Raw genomic sequence first — 21,751 nt, 5'->3', positions numbered from 1 at the left:
GGCCACCAGGCTCTGTGTCTCAGGTAGGCCGGCACCCCTTCTCGCAAACGTGGTAGTGTCCCCTTCATTGGTGGCAGGTGCCTGCTGTCGTGCCGGCTAGCCTGCCCTAGGGTAGAATCAGATTCTGAGCTGGCTTGGGGCAGGAAAATGAAATAATACCTGGGTTTCAGCAACTCCTGGGGAAGCATGAATAGCAAGTGGCTGGTGGGACTGTCCCCAAACCTGAGGGCTCCGCGGCTGGCCTGGGCCTCTGGAAGTGGTGGGCAAGACTGGGCGTCTCCCCTCACCTTCAAGCTCCTTGGGGAGGCGGCTGGTGTGTCACGCAGTGGCTGTGTGGGAGAGGAACAAAAAAATCAGGACAGCTGATTATCAGGGGGAAGAGTTGGAAAATGCCTGTCTTGCTAAGTGCCTTGCTCAGTTTTGACTTTTGATCCTAAGAGCTGAATTCAATAGAGATGAATTCATCCTTGGGGAGGATGCATGTTATTCCCATCCTACACAGGTCTGCTATACGTGGGACCAGTGGATACCCAGAACACCTCTCCTCCGCGGAGCTTCGGAAGAACCACAGTGTCCCTCAAGAGGGCCAGCAGATGGCCAGCAGCACTGAGGCCCACACAGCCAGCCAGTGGACCTGGAGCCGCCAATCTGCCATCTCCCCTCCAGGCCATTCACTTGGGCTTTAGCAGCAGGGCCGTGAAAGAACCCAGAGAACAGGAGGGGACCACAGCCTGACCCCACTTTCCTCAGAGTTGACCCCCACACAGAAGTCTGTCCTGACCTGGATGCTTTCAACTTTTTAACAGGAATGAGTTTTAATGCAGAAAAACAAGCATAATAAACATCAAACGAGACTAGAAAAAACAAGCATAATAAACATCAAATGAGACTAGAAAAGTTGTTGGAAGGAACTGAGACTCTCCAGCCCTTCCCCCTCTTTTCTCTGCTGCAAAGCCCAGATTTTGATGAGGGGTCCACAGTCCCTCCCATGGGGCTCAGGGCTCAGTGGGACTCTCCATTCATGGAAGCCAGTGATGGGAATTCTCCCTGCTGGGGATTGGTTCAGGAACGAGCATGTGACACCCTCCTGGCCAATGAGCCTTAAGAGGTGGTCAGGGGGCGGGGCCTCTGAGAAACGTTTCCTTCCAGAGGAGAGAGAAGGCCACAGATCTGTGCTTCTGGTGAGGAAACGTCCTGTCCGTAGCCCCGAACTGTGTGGGATGGAGCCAGGATGGCTGTGGGGAAGCAGAGACCAGTCCCGCGGGCCAGGCCTGCAGCACACCCATCCTCAAGCTGTCCCTTAATGTGACACTATAGATCCCCACAGAGGGTTAAGCCCTAGCAGCTGAAGTCTTCCTAACAGATTCAGATTCCTTCAGGATCAGGTTTTCCAACCTGACCAGATTCCTGGATAGGGTGCTCGGGATGCAGACTTAATACCAGTTATCTGCTGAGTGGAGATGTTCCATCACCAGAAAGTTAAGTGAGTTGTTTAAAACCAGAGCCAGACCTGTATCCTCCAGGAGCTTCCTGCCGGGGGCTCACACCAGTGGGGCCCACTCCCTCCCTGAAAGATTCTTGCGTGTCAGCAGCAGTAACATCAAGATGAACAGTTTTCATAGACACTCTTGGTACCAACTCTTCCTTAATTCTCTTAATGGCAGTGTCATCCTTCAAGGCACCCAGGCCTCACACCTTGGTCATCATGGACAGCCTCCTACCCGGCCTCTTGCACGTGCTCTGTTTCCATGTCCTACTGTTCATCTCCGGGACATATTTTGTTTCCACTCCTTCCCTTTCACTCCCAGTCCCTCTACCTGAAAGTCAGGCTGCTGACTCTCTTGCCTGGACCATTCCAGTACCTTGCCAGTTTGATGCCACGTCTGTAGAACATTCCTAAGCCAAACCATTCCATAGGCTGCTGCCAGTTTATTAGTCTTTAAACATGGCTTAAAGCACTCCTTTCAATGGCTTCACACTGACTACAGAAAAAATGTCAAAATTACATCAGGCCATCTGAGGCTTGTCTGATCCGGCTGCAGCATGCGACTCTGAGCTTACCTCCCCCTGAGCAAGTGACTATGAGAAGCACATTCTTTGGGATTCTGTAGCCCTGAGTTCCAATTCTGACTCTACAGTTTACTTACTGGGTGCTCTTGGGTAAATCTTTCTTTTAACCTCTCTGAGACTCAATTTCCTGACGTGTAAAGTTGGCATTCTATTCTGCTCTCATAGGGGTGTGGTGGGAACTGAAAGAGAGAGAGTGAAGGCTTGTGAAGATCAGAGAGAATGCATGCAAAGCATCTATACCTGCGAGTTCCACCACACCCTGCCTCCCAGCTTTGGGCTTCTGCTCACGTAGCAACAATGTTCACTCATCTAAACTCAACCCATGCTCCAGACCCAGTCTATGTATCACCTCCTCCAGAGGAACCCCCCGATCTCTGTAGCAGGAAAATACCTGGTGTACCACTCCTGTAGCATGTTTTGTCCCTTTCACTTAGGTTACTAGTGTGTATAATAATGATAACAGCTAATAGTTATTGCACGCCTACCATGTGCCACGAATTTTATATTTATTACCTCATTGAACCCTCACAACACCGTGAGATATTACTGTTCTATATCCTCATTTACGCTGCAGGAAATAGACCCACAGGGAGGTTAGATAATCATTCAAGATCACACACGTAGTAAGTGATAAAGCCAGGAAGTCTGACACCAAAATCCAGTACTTAACCACAAAGCTTGGTTGCCTTGTCTCTGTTATTGGGCTTTTGGAGGCAGAATTAATGTCTTATTCCACCTAATCTGGGGGCATGCACAGAACAGGGAGAACATTAAATACAGTGTATTCACTGGGGCTCCCACATCAATAGCCCCAGTCCCACTCTCTCTGCTGAGGCCCCCAGAGACACCTGACAGTCTCCCACCAGCTTTCCACCTGGTTGAGGCACCTGTCACTCAATAGGCCACAAACTCCTCTCATTCTCGTTCCCTCCAAAGGCTTGTCCTTTTCATCTCTTCATAACTGGCTTCTCCATCCATCCAGATGCCTCAGAATTATATTAACTCCCACCTCTCCCTTGCCGCCCACCTTCAATTATTATATGAGTCTGGTACATTCCAGCTTCTATATAGCTTTGAATCCATTCCTTTGCTCCATCTCCACCATCAGTGTGCTAATTTAATCTCTCAGTAACTCTCAGCCTTACAGGGAAAAAAGTGAATCTATGACTTCATTCCTGAGGGGGCAGGTCTAAAGGTGTTATTTTCCTAAGAGTAAAATGACAACCCTTTGGGATTTATGAAATATATTTCTTCTTAATAGCATAAAACATTTCTTTTTATGTACTATCTCTTCATCTCCCCAAATCATTGTGCAGCAGGAGAAATAGTGGCAGACGAGCAGCATGTGATTGATGTTAAGTGAAAAGTGGGTTGAATGGAAGTGCATTGCTCTCGAGAGGGCCTGGGCTTTGGGGTCAGGCTGCCTGGGTTTGAATTCCAACTCTGCCTTCCATCTGGGGGAGCCTGGGCAAACTGCTCACCTTTCTAAGCCACAGCATCCTTTTCTGTGAGACGTGGCTGGTAATAGTACTTCTCCCATACGGTTACGTGTGGATTTAGTAAGAAAATCCACTTAAAGAGCTCAGCGTAGCACCTGGCACATTGGAGGTATTCAGTGTTATCCATTAATCATATTAATTGTAACCTCAGATATGGGGAGGTCACATTGTAGACCTCAGGCAGAACAAGGAATTTTTTAAGTTCTAACCCTGTGTTCAATGTATGACAAAGCTTCCACTCCTCCAAACAAGGAATTTCATTTCCTTTCAGCCTCTCTTAGTTCTACACACTAGAATCACCGGGGAGCTTTACAAACTCCTGCCACTTGGACCTACCCCAAGAGCATCTGACTTAATTGAGTGGAATGCAACCCAAGCATTGGGATTTTAAAAGCTCTCCAGGTGTCTCTAATGTGCAGTCAAGGTCAAGCCACACTGGTCTTGGCAAGGCCTGGGGGCATGTGTATATCTTGTCATAGGATGCAGGCAGAGGAGTGTCTGTGGGCAGGAGAAGGGTCATGAGCCCTGTATCCTAGAGACAATCATTGTACTTGCTGGAGACACAGCAGAAGTGTCAAAAGAGCCAGACATCAGCTGCAGACATTGAGAAACTGCAGTCAAGGTTCTATTTGTTCTATGACTGCAAAAATTGTCAAACGTTCAAGATACAAAATAAAAGCTAAAACAAAAACCACTTTAACCTTTTGGTGTAATCCAACTGTTGATGACCCATTATTCCTGGAGGCACTGGCCACCACCGGATCAGGTGACCTACATCCCTCCCTCCCCTCCCTCCTCCTCCCCAACATCTCCGGTGAGGCAGGACTCTCTTATGAGAATCATCTGGAAAGAAGCAAAACCCAGGGTAAGGTTTTTTTGATACTCACCTGGTGGATATTGAAAGTATTGGCTTTGTTAAACCTTGTAGACCCTTTAAGCAACATTAGAAAAGGTGATCCGTTTAAACTGCAGCCTCCCAGGGACACATCTCTCTTGGTGGATTTACTGGCCAAATCTAGGACTTCAGGACTCTCTGATAATCTGGAATGAGGGCAGAAACGAACGCTGACATATCAAGGAAGACGCACTAGCAGGGAGGATTTGTTTCAAAACTACACATTCTTACTGTCCTGATTTCTGGGTAAACTTTCATCTCCTCCCCGTACAGGATATCTAGAGGAAATACTAGGCTCATAGCGGATGAGAATGTGCTGTACCCACCTCTGCCTTCCCTTAAATATCCAGCACCGTGCCTCGCCAGCAGAAGGCCCTGGGAAACTTTTATTGCCTTGAACAGCCAGTGTTGCAGCAAAGCCAGAATATTATAGTTCTTTGGAATGGGAGCCACATAGAAATATGAAAGTGAAATATGCAGAGAGGACAAACACAGACACCGGATGACCTAGAATGACGGTGAACAACAGGAAACCTCAGAAGTGAGTTTGTGGAAGGATTTATCTCACTGCATTTCAGTAGGAAAATCTCACGGGTAAATCTACTTTATCTGATGATTATTGCTGAGCCCTGATGGCAGCTCACAAGCTCCTAACAGGCTGCCTAAGGCTCATGACCAGTCCTGGGCTCTCCCTCTGCCCAGGGGAGAGTTTTGTTCTTATCTAAAAAGGGCCATAATCTGAAAGTAAATTTTAATTAAACCTTTTCCAAGGTTGTGTTCCAAGGCTGCTCTTACGGAGGTAGGATGAGCCCAGAAGCTTTCAGTTAGTTTGCTTTTAATGTGTGGATCGTGCCAAAGAGGGCATCTTGAAAGTCAGCGGGATGAGAGCGGCGTGCAGCCCGCCACGACAAGTCCCCTGGGTCGCAGGCCATTCTCATCAGCTGTACACGCACAGAAAACGGCACCCACCTCTGGATGAAAACGTTGCTGATGCAGCCCTCAAAATAACCCCCGCCCAGACGCAGGGATTGCTGGGAATTTGAAAAGCCTAGGAGCCTTTGGTTATTTTTCAGAGGCTGGTCATCAATGAGGAGCCGGAGCCTAAAAAAAGAGGAGGAAAACAAAACAGGAGTGAGAAGAGCTGGGGAAAACGATTCTCGCCAGGTGGGGCAACTGAGTGTCTTTGATTCAGACTCAAAATCTTTTACCTGAAATAACTCACTAAACTATTTTTAAAGAGCATTTCAAGTTTTTTCACGTGTTTCTTTTTGCACATAACATTTTTATTAAAGTACTCTACAGGCATACCTTGTTTTATGGCACTTCATTTTAAAAGTATGCTTCGCAGATATTGCGGTTTCTTACAAACTGAACGTCTGTGGCAACCCTGCCTCAAGCAAGTCTATTGACACCATTTTTCCAATAGCATTTGCTCACTCCGTGTCTTGGTGTCACATTTTGATAATTTTCACAATATTTCAAACCCTTCACCAGCAAAAAGATCACAACTCCCTGAAGGCTCAAATGATGGTTAGCATTTTTTAGCAACAAAGTATTTTTTAAGTAAGGTATGTACATTGGGTGTTTTTAAAGACATCATGCTATTGCACACTTAACAGACTACAGTATAGTGTAAATATAACTTTCATATGCACTGGGAAACCAAAAATTTTGTGTGGCTTGCTTTATTGTGACGCTTGCTTTATTGTGACATTTGCTTTATTGTCGTGCTCTGGAACCGAACCTGCAGATATCTCCGAGGTGTGCCTGTATATGTACAGAAAGCACACGTCTTAAGTGCACAGCTCAGTGAATCTTTGAAATGTGAAAACACCAACATCGCCAGAAGCAGAACCAGCCAGCACCCCAGGCACCCCGCCTGGGCTCCCTTTCATCTCTAGCCTTCCTCCCCCTCCAAGAGTAACCACTATCCTGAATTCTGATAGAATAGATTGATTTTGCTTGCTTCTGAATTTTGTATAAATGAAAGCATGGGAGACAAACTCCTTCACATGTGACCTGTTTCGCTCGGCCTTTAGTGCAAGGTTTATCCATGTCGTCGTGCACAATTGTAGATCTTTCATTCTCATTCTCCCATTTCATTCTCCCATTTTGAATGTACCTCAATTTACTTATCCATCCAACTGTTGATTTTTTAAATGAGAAAATTGATACAAAACCAGGAAGAAGGCCAAGATTTACTAGTAAAATAGTGTCAATGCTAAGGACAAATATTTCTCAGAAGAGATACTAGAAGATTCCATTAAACGAAATAAGGTAAAATTCTTAGCGTTCTGGCAGAAGAGCCATTCCACTCACCCAGAGTTGTCGCTTATTATGGACACGTAATGCAGTAAACCATCCATGTACGTCTGTGGAGATGTGAAAATTGGGCTGCTGCTGTCCCTGGGGCTCAGTTCAATGTGGCCATCTTCCAGGGTGACCTGTAGGCTGCTTGCCTGAAATCATCACAGAATGTACCCATCAGTGCAATCCATCTGCATTTAATGATTATGAATGTATTAATACTGAATATACGATCAAAACTAGGTACACAGGATGTTTTGACCCCAATGTTTTGACTTTGCTATTTTGATCTAAAGATTATTTTTGAATATTTGGACTCCATGTTTATGAATATAAAAATCTTAAGCAAATTATTCCAACACTGATGAATCTGTCAAAAGCATTTTATGGACCTACATTCATAAACCACCTTAATTTCTCCATCAATTTTTTTTTAAATAAATTGATCCAGGCATTCCTTTTTTTAAATTTTATTTATTTAATTGATTGATTGATTGACTGGCTGCATTGGGTCTTCGTTGCGGCACGCAGGCTCTTCGTTGCAGCACGTGGGCTTCTCTCTAGTTGTGGCTTGCGGGTTTTTCTCTCTCTAGTTGTGACACGCAGCCTCCAGGGCACGTGGGCTCTGTAGTTGTGGTGTGTGAGCTCAGTAGCTGTGGCATGGCGGGCTTAGTTGCTCCATGGCATGTGGGATCTTAGTTCCCTGACCAGGGATCAAACCCGCATCCCCTGCATTGGAAGGCAGATTCTTTACCACTGGACACCAGGGAAGTCCCTTAATTTCTCCATCAATTATACAAAACAGTTAAAATATTTCTAAATTTTCCTATTTTCACTTTCATTTTGCTGAAGTTGTTTTCATCAGCATCGATGTTCTTCTGAATACATTTTTACAACAAAGACTTGATTCATCAATTTTTTTTTCATAGATGATTACAACAATAGCTTCTCTTCAGTCACGAATTTTTTACTTTCGGATCCTAATTTCTAGGAGGTTCAATTTTCCAATGTCAAACTCTGAAGATCCAAATTTTGGCAAGATGATTTGATTCTTTCTGTCAATTCTTAATTTTTAAAAATGTGTGTAGTTTTAGCAGTTGTCATTTTAATTTTGTTAATTTTTTTTCCTACCAGGTACAATTTTTGCAGTTTTCAACCAGATGTGATTCGTCAGTGAGCTTTTAGCCTAAAACAATTTTTATAGTGTGTGGTTGTAGCCATTGTCAATTACACTTTATGTTGATTTTTTTTCAATTGGCAATATTCATTATAAACTGGATAAAAGAAGGCTAATTGAAATGTATTCCTTAGCTAATCCATTAAGAAGTTGAGGGCAGTGTTCCTAGGATATTGGAAGGGTCCCTGCATTGTCCAGGATTGATCTCATCTTTTTTTTTTTTTTTTTTTGATCTCATCTTTTGCTAAGCCCATTCTTCCCCCTGTTTTGGACCATTTTGTATATTGGGTACTAAGTGTCCCCACTCTTGGTAGAGGAAACAAGGAGTGTGCGTCAAAAGAGCTGGGTCAAAACATCCTGCTCTGATGGAAAAGCCACTCTCACAATCTAAATGTTGGCATGTGCTTTTTCAGGGGTATTTTTGTTTGTTTTGTTTTCAAAAAAAGATCTCGAACTCCTGATGAACAAAGATAGCAAGAGAGGAGAAGCGTTCTACTACAACATAACCACAGAGGCAGCTACGTCCTTCCTTTCAACATATACTAGTTGTCCGTTGTGCTGGCAATCCTGAAGAAACAAATCCAAGAAGAACAGTGTCCTACTTCTACTTCTATTTTAAAATCCCACTCGTTCCACCAGGCGATTTCTGAGTATTAGCTGACTTTTACGCCTACATGACCACACCGGCTAAATCCTCTTAAGTTATAGAATCTCTGTGGCTTGTTGTACAGGAACAAAGAGCAAAGGACCTTACTCTCTCCCATTCTGCGATGTAAATATTGTCCCAACTAGCTGCTGCTGCTAAAAAAGGAATCTGAAGAGCTACCTTTTGTGGAATAACAAAGGAATAATGGGGGTACATTCTGATTTTTTTCTTAGATCTAAAAATTAAAGCTACATTATTACTTACAACAGTTCTAATTCACCTTCACTCACAAAATATACCCAAAAGAATGAAAATGAGTTCATGAATACACACAAATTCAATTCCGTAACCTATAATGTATTTTCTAAGCCTGATTTCTTTTAGGACCTACCCCAGGACGGGCAACAGCTTCCATGGTTGAAATCCACAATAGCATTTACTGTGTGATGATAGATAAAATGCCTAACAAATTTACTTTCAAAATCCCTCTATTATTTTTGACATCAAACCTTGAGTCAGGTTTAAATCTTGTTCAGTATTCATGCAATATTTCATACCCTTGTCTGATGATTTAATAAGATGCCACTGGGTTGAAAGGTCTGAAACCCAAAGGAGGCCTGGAAGTGGCTGGGCAACGGGAAGTCCAAATTGGTGAAGCTCAACTGCCCTCCCCTGGAGAATGAGGCAGATCGCACGAGCTGAAACGAAAACACGGAATAAATTACTGGTACTGTAGTCATGTCATGGCTGAAATACAGTATCTTAACCTATGTCACCTCACTGGAACCAATCCATGTGATCCATGGGAAGAAACAGTTTGCTTGTCTGCATGATAAGTTACCAGTCGTCTGTACGTTTTTGTGTGTACAGCTGGTATTCCTACTTTCCTAAAAATTTAATATGCAAGCCTAAAGAGGTTTTGCAAGTACGTGGGGAGTGTAATAAATGAACCAGTTCACAGTAACACTGTGTGCTACCAGAAAACGTCAAAAGTTGGTGTGTTAACGAATGCCAAGCACGGGTTAGCTGGGGAGCATTCCTTTGCACGGTTTTGAACTCTTCACTTACCTTCCAGTCTTCCGAGCACTTTTTTGTTACGCCCACAGTATCATTCAGTCTAACGACACCAGTGGTCTTCTTCAGGTTTTTCACGCAGCCTCGGAAAGCAGGTGTAGAAATGTTAAACCTGATGTGGGATTCGAGAAAAGGAAGAGATGGACCACAGCAGGCTTGACGGGGAACTGGAGCTGAAACACGGCGCTCATTCCCTACTACTACTCATCCACGAACAAGTACGTGTTTTACGGTTATCTCTTCTCATGGGATTTCTAGAATGCTACTTATTTTGTGATGTTAGGGAAATCTATTTCCTTTCTGTGTGATTTGCATTCTCAGCTTTAAAAGTGAACACAACAATGTTGACAGAAGAATGGCCAGTGTCCCCAAAAGGTATAGAGACACAGAAGATGTACAATATCTGGAATTGCTCCTCCATCCCCTCCCGGAGTCATGGTAATGCATCATGAATTAAAAGTATATTAATAGGGGCTTCCCTGGTGGCGCAGTGGTTGAGAATTTGCCTGCCAGTGCAAGGGACATGGGTTCGAGCCCTTGTCTGTGAAGATCCCACATGCCGTGCAGCAACTAAGCCTGTGCGCCACAACTACTGAGTCTGCGCTCTAGAGCCCGTGAGCCACAACTTTTGAGCCCACGTGCTGCAACTACTGAAGCCTGCGTGCCTAGAGCCCGTGCTCCGCAACAGGAGAGGCCACCACAGTGAGAGGACCGTGCACTGCAATGAGGAGTGGCCCCCGCTCGCTGCAGCTAGAGAAAGCCAATGCGCAGCAACAAAAACCCAATGCAGCCAAAAATAAAATAAATAAAATAAATAAAATTTTAAAAAGTATATTAATAACTTAATATACTATAAATATTATATAAATATATATTCAATATTAATAACCTAATAAGTAACTTATAAGAGCCAGAAACACTGCAGAAAACTTTTTGCTCTTTTTTTCCTGTCCATGTTTAAGTCAGCCACTGTAAACCCAGAAGAAACAAACTGTTACTTTTTGGTCCTAGTCAATTATGAAAAATGTAGCTTGGTATTTAATCAGTGCCAAGCTGGAACAATGGAAAGCATTGTCTGGCCTCGTATGCTGTATCCTCCACCTCCTAACTGTGCAAGCTGGGCAAGAGGTCATTGTGAGGATTAAACAAGTTAACATCCGGGAAGTGCTTGGAACCCTCCGTGGCATGTGGTCATGAACATGCACTCAGGAGGTGCTTCTAAGAGGTGCTGCTCTGAAGCCACGGACTCTGGAGCTAGGCTGCGTGGGTTTGAGTCCTGTCCCTGCTGCCTTCTCTGTGCTTCTGTTTCCTCGTTTATACAATGTGAATGTGGTAATCTGCTTCCCAGGGTTGTCCTGAGTTTAAATGAGATATTACGCGTTAACACACTCAAGTGGTAGCCGGTACAGAGCAAGGACTCAGTGTGAGATGGCAGAGTCTGTAACTATCCCCATATCAGTGCATCATTATAACGAAGCAATTTCTAAAGCAGCTCTTCCTACGTGGCTGCTTTGACATTTCCCCTTTGATTTGACTTTTGGATCTGTCTGGAGCTGACGTCACATAAAAACATTCACACACGTGAAATGACTGAAGTCCGGGCAAATATTTGTGTTTCTTAAGCAAATGATGTACTAAGATAAACACAAAGCTGACTTCATTATAAATCCCTAAAGCAGCTCACTTTTCTAAATGGAAAGGGGTTTTCCTTCATTTTTATTCAATTCATTATAAAGAGCTGAGCTACATGTAATATGCATAAAATTAAATTTCATTAAAAGGAAAAGGAAGAAATGAATCCTCACTGGCATTGCAGCACGAGCTTGATTATTTTATAAAGTTGGCTTCCTGCCTCAGGAAAGGAGGAAAGTTGATATCCATTGCTGGAGCTTGTCTATTTATATATATATATTTAGATCCATTCTCTCTTGGGTTTCAACATGTTTTAGACTCATCAATATCTCCTGATTCCTTTTTTCCATAAAGCATAGGTTGGAGGAAGAATAAGGTGGCAGAAGAGTAAAGGGGAAAGAAAGGCCACCGCCAGATATGGAGCGCATGTCTTGTGCAAGGTACTATTACCTGATCCTCACAATAACCTTTCGAGGGAGATATTTTCTTACCTGACATTATTAAGCGCTTATCATGTGCCAGGCACTGTGCTAACTCCTTTACTCTGAATCTCACAACCACTCTAAGAGTTAGACCACCACTATGCCCACGTTACAGACGTACAAGGAGGCTTGGGAAGGTTAAGTGACTTGCACGAAGTCATACAGCAGGCAGCGGGGCAGCACTGGGATCTGTGTGGACAGCGTGTCGCGCAAACTTGTGTGACTTGAAGCCCTTGCTCTTTACGCTTATACGGTTGCGTACCCACAGCACTGGAATGATCCCGACTCTTTCCTTAAGGAACAGTTATCTACAGCAGAGGTGTTAAGAGGAAAGATTTATTTCCACTATTTTCTGATGTGTTCTCGTTACTCTGGCTCATCTGAGGGCCTAGAGTTCCACGTTTACTCCAGGATTCTGGGTCTGAGCACACTTGCTAGAGGAACATGACTGCGGAGGAGTGTAGGCTGTGGTATGAATGGGTTAGTACGCTGGGGTATGTGTACACACCATGGGCGAATCGGTTCACAGAGGCTTAGCCAGGTTCAACCTGCCGTGGGCAGATCTCAGAGAGCATAAGAGCAAAATCTAATCCCAAACTCCATGCTGGGTATCAGTAAATGCCCAACAGATCCTTGCCTGATGTTTACTTTTTGAATTATTTTCATGTTAATGTTATATTATTATACTCTGTGATGCAATGATGTAGGTCCGCAGGAAGTATTTCTTCTTGGTCTGAGGCCCTCTGGCATTATTAGGGAGGATTTGCTCTTCTCATGGGAAGCAGATGGGATTAACAGATTGTGACTTCTGACTGTAATCCTAAACAAGGCATTCCAAGATCTGGGTCCCCATTCCCAGAAGGTACACTACAGGGAGAGAGGAGAAAACACCACACCCACAAGCTCTCTTGTCAAAGCTACTGTATTTAGAGATTACACGAGGCTTGCTTCTCTCCACATTAGGTTCAAGCACTGACTGTCTTCCACTAATGCCAGTGGCTGGGGCATCTCCTTCCTTTGAAAGAATTGCTGGGTTCTCAGGAGAAATCCTCTGTGACCCACGTCAGAGGGGGTTCTCAGGACTCTGAACCATCAAGGACGGCACCAGAGGTATGAAGCAGGGCCAGAAACAGCTGAATGTTGTTTAGCACGTTACTTATGAGAGAGTAAAAGCTCAGTGAAATCTTTCAATTGGCCTCTATCTCCTGTACGTTCCATGTCATCGTGGTTTGAATCAAAAATCGAAGTATAAACTTGGCCAGAAAAAGGAAACAGTCCCTGTTTGGAAGACCTTAAAACAAATGACTAGGAAAATTCTACATGTCTATCTGTACATATACGTATAACGATATCCATGTGTATTTCTTTAATGGACAGAGATAAAAAGTCAAAGAAAGGTTGAGTGTTGACTTAACCCAAGGTCACCCCGCTATTTGGTGGCTGAGCCGAAACTAGAACCATTTCTTTGGATCCTCACCCACTACTTTCCTCTAGTAAACCTTGCTTAGTTGTCACCCACATTGCTGTCTGTGGACCTTCTGCTGACACCACACAGAGGCAAACCACCAACCAGTGGCTCTCGTATCGCCACTGAGAATCCCTCACGGCTCTGGGAGCCCACCTGCCCGCCTAACCTCAATGGCCACCTGTTCCCAAGCTTCGTTCATCCTTTCTCCAGCCTGGTCTTCTCTGCAAAGGTCCAGGCCTTCTGTCCAACCCCTTCTGGGCATCTCCACCTGCTGTCTCCTGGGCTCCTGGGACTCAGCCTGTCTGAGACTGAACTCACTGCCCTGTTTCTCTGCTGGTTCTGGCCATCTGTCCAAGCGCTAGATCAAAGCCCAGGTATCCCTCTTGAGTGCTCCCCGAACCCAAGCAACCATTTAGCACTGCCCATCCACTGCCCTAAGTATATTGGGAATCCACTTCCTTTTCCCCATCTGCGCTGTCATTTCTGTGGTCGGGCCACCCGCCTCTCTCACCTCTGTTACACTCATCTTCCAACCTTTCTACCTGCCTCTGCCTTTTTCCTCTTAATCCAATCTCCTTCCCTGCACCAGAACAAGCTACTGAAAACCCAAATCTGATCATGTCCTTTCTCTGCTGAAGTCCCCAGTGGTTTCTTACTGTGACTTTCAAGATCCTCTGCGGCCTGGCCCCTGCTTCCCACACCAGCCATGTGTGGCATCCCTGGCCTGCTTCATGGTGTTCTCTTGAGAGTTCACACTTTCTCCGGTTCTTATCTCCTCACATACGTTGACTTTCATATGTCAGTGTCTTTCAGGTCTAGCCAGAGACCACTTTCCTGATACCCCAACTGGGTGGGTTCCCTCCCCGGGCCTTCTATCACCCTGAGCTTCCCCTCTGATGGCACTGGCCTCATTCTACTGTCTCCCTTCCACTATACTTGAGGCTCTGCCCTGTTCGTCGTTGTCATCCCAACACCGACCACACTGCCTGATGTCACTAGGCACCCAGTGAGTGCTTGTGTAATGAACAAATAAATGATAGCCTCAGATGTGTGCCATGGTGCTACCTGAGGTTACTCTATTTATTACACTTAATTGAATAAAACCAAGATTATTGGCCATTCATAACTAGCTATTCATGGTTGAATTGCTATTTAATACCGATGATATTAAATATTAATATCACCTCTTTGGCTCTCAATTTCTTCATTAAAGTTCAGAGGTTACATACCATGATCTGCACAGTCCCTTCCACTTCAAGGAATCTAGGGAGTAAAGATATTCACTCCCAAACTCTATCGAAGTGCTGAACTCTCTCACACGCATTTCTGTCTTGGGGGGCAACCCCTAATGACTGTAACACAAAGATTAGCGCCTCCGTCCTGAGGCTGGACAGCTGCTCAAACATATTAGGAATTGAGAAGAAAGAGCGCCTTTGCACAAGATCTCATACATCACACCTAGTGCTCCTTCCAACTGACTAATAACAGCAAGAGTTAACTCACCTCAGATCTCATATGAAAGTAATCATCACCAAATGTTTGGGAGTGCTCTTAGCTTAGTCATGAGGCTGTACCACACACATCATTGTCAGCTATCTAAAAGCCTTTTTTATAGGATGCGAACAGATTAATAAAATGTAAAAGTTATTTTTAAATGTATCCTCAAAGTGGTGTTCGTTTTTCTCATTCAGATTAAGCTTTACTTCCATTCAAAGTAATTTAATTCATTCATGTATTCATTCATCCGAGAAACAGTTAGGCCCCTAGTCCATGCTCAATAAACGTAAGGGGGTGGGTAATACAGATGTGCCTTCCATCCTAGGAGGTACTTCCTGAAGGAGTGGCCCCAGCTTTCAGTGTCCAGGGCCACCTGTCAGGCCAGGGGGCTACCTGCGCTCTCCTCTGTGTCTTCAAGGGCCCCAGGCCACAGTCCCTGTTCTTACTGGCAGTGTTGTCAACACCAAGCCTACTCCTTGTGGATTCTCTCCTCCCAGGAATGACAATGGGGGGGGGGTGGCACACAATTCCCCCCCTGCCCCCCCACCGCCTCTTTCAAATGGCCAGTCCCGCTATCCAGTATTCACAGCCTGTTTTACTCTGTTGGCTAACACTGTTAATACTGAAAAGTTAATTCTTTGTGTTTGTTTTTTGCTAGAATTAAAAAAAGGTAGACCCCACCACTTCCCTGGTGGCGCTGTGGTTAAGAATCCACCTGCCAGTGCAGGGGACTTGGGTTCAAGCCAGGGAAGATCCCGCATGCCACAGCGTAACTAAGCCCATGCGCCACAACTACTGAGCCCGCGAGCCACAACTACTGAGCCCACGCACTGCAGCTACTGAAGCCCGCGCACCTAGAGCCCATGCTCCGCAGCAAGAGAAGCCACCGCAATGAGAAGCCTGCGCACTGCAAGAAAGAGTAGCCCCCGCTCGCCGCAACTAGAGAAAGCCCACACGCAGCAACGAAGACCCAACGCAGCCAAAAATAAATAAATAAAATCTATGTTAAGAAAAAGAAAGACTAATCAGTAGCAGTCATAACTCTTAAGAGAGGTGATCTGCTTCTTTAAAAGAAAAAAAAATCATCTTACCTTTCCCTGATTGAAATTGGAATTCCTCCCAGATAATATGTGCTGAAATCAAATATATCACCTTCAATTTTAATGCTTTGAGAATCCACGTTTATCCGCATAAGTTTCTGGGTTTTTCCAATTTTGATCAGAATCTGAAATAAAGGAGAGATGAATCAGCAAGCAATGAGAGATAAAAGAATCCTATTCACAGTGGTTCAGAGCTATTATGTGTTTGCCTTCCTTCAGGTTCATTTATATACATGGTACATATACATGGGCTCTGAGCAGTAGCTCATTTGCATAAAATTATACTATTAAAACACTTAAATAGAAATGTGTGCTTTTTTTTTTTTAAATTTTGTTATTTTGTTATTTTTGGCTGTGCCGTGCGGCTTGCGGGATCTTAGTTCTTCGACCAGGGATCAAAACTGTGCCCTCGGCAGTGAAAGCGCAGAGTCCTAACCATTGGACCACCAGGGAATTCCCAAAATGTTTGCATTTGAAATTAATCATGTTTTATCTGTGCCACACAGATGTTACATATTTCATGCCCAAAATGTTCAGATTTTAAAAGGATGTGTCTCTCAGTTAATAACTATAAGTTCATCTGGTAATAGAAAAGGGTTCTGAGCACTGACTTAAAGGACTAAGAACATTTAACAATTCAAATAAACAGACTCGAAGGATATACCAAATGATCTCTCCCGTCGTTTATGATGCCTCTAATTCCTTTTTCTTTTGGTTGCTCTGAATTCAGTTTGTATCGCACCACGAGACTGCCATCTTCTATATTTAGAGATATGAAGTGATCCTAGAGCATGGAAACAATGTAGATTACCACAAGACTCGGGAAGAGCTAGAACGCTGGAACCAGGGATGCTCTCAAATTCCAGATTGCTCTCAGCTTCAGCTGCCTCCTTAGTCCGAAGGAACAATAGTGCTGTAATATCCAACTCCGAGGACGGGTATGACGGTTAAATCTTGCAAATCATGTTAAACATCATATACAGTGGTTGGCACACAGGAAGGAAACAATAAATGCTAGCTACTGTCATGATTTTGTTTTATAACAATCTATAACCAGCATGCAAAAATGGAAACTGAAAAGCTACAGATCATTAATATCATCTGAAAATATGACTGCTACCTGTTGGAGAGAGGTAGGGTCTTCCTCAAACCCCAAACATTTTCCACCATGTGTTTTCTGACATATTCCTATGTCTCCTCTAGCTTTCACTTAAGTGTTGCTTGGGGACCCCAAATAGCGCCTCTTTCCTCCCACTACTCTCTTTGCCTTGACAATCACAGTCACTTCTGTGGTTCCAATTCAGGTGTGCCCATGAGCCCAAATATTTTTCTCCAGCCTAGACCTGTCTTTTCAGGGCCAGGTCTGTACATCTGATTGCCTAACTGCTATTGCTTGCATGCCTCACAGATGTCTAAAATTCGGAATATCTCTAACAGAACTTATGATCTACATGACTCCCAAGCCTGTCTCTCTGCCCTTCACCCTGTTCTCTTCTTCTTTCTCTCTCTCTCTCATCACTGATCACCTTGCTGAGACAGCCACAAGCCTACTAGGGGTCATAATTGCATCCCCATCATGGTGTAAGGCACATACTTGAGCCAACCATTTCCTTAGCGGAAGGGTAAGCTGAGGAATGTCTGGTATAGGACTTGAAAGTTGGCTCTTATACAGTTTCCTAATGAGACTCTCTTTGAAGTCTACTGCCAGAGTCCTTACCTAAAAGGAAAATCAGTCCTTATCTGGATCCTAAACCTTGCTCTTAGAAGCCAGTGAGGGTTCATCACACTCATAGATAATAGAATAGCATCAACTCATCCTACTTAACAGCAGCACTGGAGACAATTTTCTCTTATCTGGTTATTAATGGCATTTCATAAGTTTTCTTCTACTATAAGTAGTATTTCTGGTTCTTAGTCTCCCAGAACTTCAAAATGTAATACAAAGAAGACCTTGTTCTGGAAAACAACTGCCTTGCTCTGAAGATGCTGTGTGACTGCTCAGCTCTCTGCATTCTTCAGGCAGGTCAGGACCTCCCCAAACCATCAGAACTGGTTCAGCCTTGGAATCTCCTGAGGGGTCCAGACCAACCCCAGAGAGGAGAGTTGGACCAGGTCTGTGTCCCTGCCCTGCAGACAGAAGGGTCTGGTAAAATCCCAAGCTCCATATCAATCCTACATTCTCAGACTGGAGATCCCACGGGCTGATCCACATTTCTCCACAAATACTACCTACGCAGCAGCTACAGAAGCACTCTACTCTCAGGAGAGGTTAAGTCCAGCACCATCTACCAGCAGATGGCGCTGACGATCACTCATAGAGTGTCACTTTTGGCCTTATCTAAACTAGGAGACTTAAGAATGGTCTCTAGGAACCTCAGCTGCTTGAAAACAGAGAAGCTTCCTAGACCTGGCAAGTCAAGGGTCAGACAGAGACAAAACCCCATACAGCCTGGAAACAGTCCGCCCAAGAATCAAACAGCAGGAGGTCAAACAGTCTAGCTTTCAGAGACCCCAGGAGGTCTTAACGTTTTTTAGGCAGAAAATAAGTAGATTACTAGGCAAATAGTAGTTTCCAAAGAATAAAACTGACAACACAAAAGAATGGGAAAGGGGCAATTTCTCCCACATTTTGGTGGCATCTTCTCAAATTCCGGATTACTTGCCTTACTAAAACACACACTCGCACAGGCAAAGAAAGTAGAATTGGGCCAAGGGAAAGAATGCAGCTAACATTTGCACATTGTTTTTCAGATCCATTGGTTGTTTGTAATAACCCAGTTACCCCCAAATTGCTCAAATGAATGGACATATTTGGTAGTATTTGGATGCTTGTTATAGATTACCTGGTTTTCCGCAAAGAACAGCAAACCTCTATCCACGGTGGTCTGGATTGTCTGTCCAAAGGTTGGGAAGGGAGCATTTGGTTGAGTTGGAACTCGAGCATAGCCTGTACCTTCAAAATAATTTTTGTCTGATTCTTCCTTTCTCCTGTCAACACCAATCATCGTAAGTTAGAACACAGCAGCAAAGGACTGCCAGGAAAGTGTTCTTATTAATACGAGAGGAAAAGGGGAGCAAAGCCCATGCAATCGAGTTGTCATGATTTTGTTAAAGAAGAGGAAATATCTTTTTTTAAAAATTTTTGTTGGAGTATAGTTGCTTTACAATGTTGTGTTAGTTTCTACTGTACAGCAAAGTGAATCAGCTATACATATACATATATTCCCTCTTTTTTGGATTTCCTTCCCATTTAGGTCACCACAGCCCACTATTTCTCCTGGATGTGCTCTTACACTCTATGATGATCAAACCCTAGCTCAACAGAGATACTATTCAGGAGTCCCTTTTGAAAATGTCTACTTAGGAAGATGTGGCCCAGCAGCTGAAGATCTTGCACTATAAGAAATTATTAACTTGAAATATAATTTTATTCTGAGTAGTAAATACTCAGTCTGTCTCGTATTAGAATCTTCCAAATCTTTTAAACTATAGGGTAGGTCAGGAGCTCAAGGCAGCAACTTTCAAATAGGTTCATATGCCAAAGTCATGGTGTACTTTATGGACCACGATTTTTTTTTTGTTTTTTGAAATTTACAGTAAATAAATAGTCTGTGCCTAAATCAGGTACCAACTAATGCTGCATATTTCGTGGTAGGAGGCACCAAAAATTGAAGCAAGATTTATTTTTTCAAAATCGAGAAAATTCTATAATCTAATATTTTATACAAATAAGGAAAAGACTTTTTCTTATTTAATTTATATTCCTTAAATATCAATTACACATATTTTATGTACTATAACTGCAAGCTACCGAAATCACAAAGAGACACCAGCTTATAGGTTTTATTTACCTTCTACAAGGCTCCACTTTTGTTGTGTTGAGATTGAAAGTCTTTTTGAAGTTGTACAAGCTCAGAACATTTTCATTGAGGTCATCTAATTCAATACAACCTTTGTATGGAGGGAATCTCAGTCTACTAGGAAGCTAAAAAAAACAAAACCAAAAGATCTTCCACTAATTGAACAAAGGACAATGAACAGGTTGACCAGGAAACAGTATAACCCCATCACTTTTAACCACCAACATAGCATAGGGGATAAGCATGTGGACCCTAGAGCCAGATACTCTGGCTTTGCTATTTTCTAGCTGCCTGATCTTGGGCAAGTTATTCAACCTCTCTGTTTCAGTTTCCTCATCTGTGAAATAGGAATGATAGGGATGCTTGTTTAAGTTAATATACTTAAGCCTAGATCACTGTACATAAAAGAACTCATTAAGTGTTAGCCATTGTCACTGGATATCCTGTAAGAATACATAGTTAAATCCATTTTGTATATAATTGATTAAAACATCATTACGCCAAATTAAATTTTAAATATTTTCATTCCGTGAAAAAACATTCACACTTACTCTAAAATCAGATGGGTAACCTCCAACATAAAATACAACATTTTCAGGATCCAAATCGAGGAGCGTGTTGCTATCCCCACTATCCATGTCAAGGAACTGAGGTGTTTCCGGCTTACTGGATGTGGCTTTTCGGGTGTAATTAAGCCTTGCAAACTGATAAATTCTGTTTAAAGATAAAAAAGTATATAAAAAATGTATGAGAAGATGAAAGAAATCAAAGCCAAAATACTAAAAATGGGGTTCAGCGATGCATATAATGAAAGTTTGGTGAGTGTAGGTCAGATAAACAAAGAGCAGTAATCAATCAGACTCGCACCTCTGGAATTTCACCCGGTCCATAACTGCCTCCTGAGTTTCGCTCTTGGTCAAGGTCTGGTCCACTTGGAGTTCAGCCTCGCGTTCTCCCAGGTTGTAGACGCTCGTGAGCTGGCCATCTATGACTGCCATGCCTATGTAGTCCCTGGAGGCCTGGAGACAAAAAGGCCACCTCAGAGCACTTCACATACTGAATTCTCTCAACTTCCCATCCCAAGAGAGCGCATTTCTAATAACTAACAGCTTTCATTCAGTTCACCCTGGGCAGACAGAATGAATGAGGCACATCCTGGTATAAGATAATACAGACAGCACAGTTAATTAACAATGTCTGGGCTGTTGTTGCTCACGTTATCATGAGGGCACTCATTTATCCACTCCTCCATTCTCTCAATATGCAAATATTTGCCAGGCACCTGACATAAAGATGAACCATATGCGGGTTCAGGACTCCATTCCCTTTTGTTCTGGTAAGGAAGGTAAGCCATTTATGTTATTCCTGCCCCATACAAAGTCCCCTCAACACTCTGGCACGCCTGTTCACCCTATGTTATCACGGTCAGCTACGTATGTACCTTACTTCCCTGTTAGAATGTGAGCACCTTAAGGTAAAAACAAATTTTTGAAAACTGTGGTAAAATATATAACATGAAATTTACCATTTTAACCTGTTTTAAGCGTACATTAAGTACATTCAGGAAACGAATTTTTGTTTATCATAAATACAGGGTACGGTACCTAGTAGGTATATGGTATAAATTTGTTGAAGGAACAGAGTCATGTGCATTTTGCCATAATACAAAGCAAAAAGTCATGTCATAAGAAAGTTACAAATAAAGTCCCAATACCTTGAAGCATGAACGGGTGACCAGTAATAGTGCTGATTTTAGGAATCCTTAAATACGAAGTCCACAGTGACAGCCAACCATTTCCTAATTGCCCAGAATTTTTGAGAACCATGTTTCAGGAATTTCTTTTCCAATCATGTATAATAATCTAGTCAGTGATTACCTTTTCCTCTGACACTTAGGTGGAATAGATGTATTTTAAGAGGAGGAATTAAAAGCTAAAATAAACTATTTGAAATGCCTGTAACAGTGGTGGTTTAGAGAATTTAGAATTATAGAGATGGGGCAACTGTATTTCTTACTAATGAGGCAGGAGAGGCTGCATTTCAC

The 21,751-nt window shown here is 43.3% G+C and overlaps 1 protein-coding gene across 1 annotated transcript in view; it reads right to left on the bottom strand.

Annotated features, from left to right (window-relative positions):
• LAMA3 (laminin subunit alpha 3) overlaps nucleotides 1–21,751 on the bottom strand; it is a 238,643-nt gene that overhangs the window by 13,226 nt on the left and 203,666 nt on the right. The window contains 12 exon segments of the mRNA XM_036874222.1: nucleotides 160–329; nucleotides 4,457–4,610; nucleotides 5,434–5,565; nucleotides 6,784–6,923; nucleotides 9,152–9,292; nucleotides 9,663–9,780; nucleotides 15,839–15,972; nucleotides 16,512–16,631; nucleotides 18,691–18,835; nucleotides 19,699–19,832; nucleotides 20,259–20,421; nucleotides 20,575–20,726. Of these exon segments, the coding sequence (XP_036730117.1) occupies nucleotides 160–329; nucleotides 4,457–4,610; nucleotides 5,434–5,565; nucleotides 6,784–6,923; nucleotides 9,152–9,292; nucleotides 9,663–9,780; nucleotides 15,839–15,972; nucleotides 16,512–16,631; nucleotides 18,691–18,835; nucleotides 19,699–19,832; nucleotides 20,259–20,421; nucleotides 20,575–20,726 (1,703 nt within the window).

The sequence above is a fragment of the Balaenoptera musculus genome, chromosome 14, assembly GCF_009873245.2.
Source record: "Balaenoptera musculus isolate JJ_BM4_2016_0621 chromosome 14, mBalMus1.pri.v3, whole genome shotgun sequence".
Lineage (NCBI taxonomy): Eukaryota > Metazoa > Chordata > Mammalia > Artiodactyla > Balaenopteridae > Balaenoptera > Balaenoptera musculus.
Note: the sequence above shows the minus strand (reverse complement) of the source record. Positions and strands in the feature narration are given on the sequence as shown.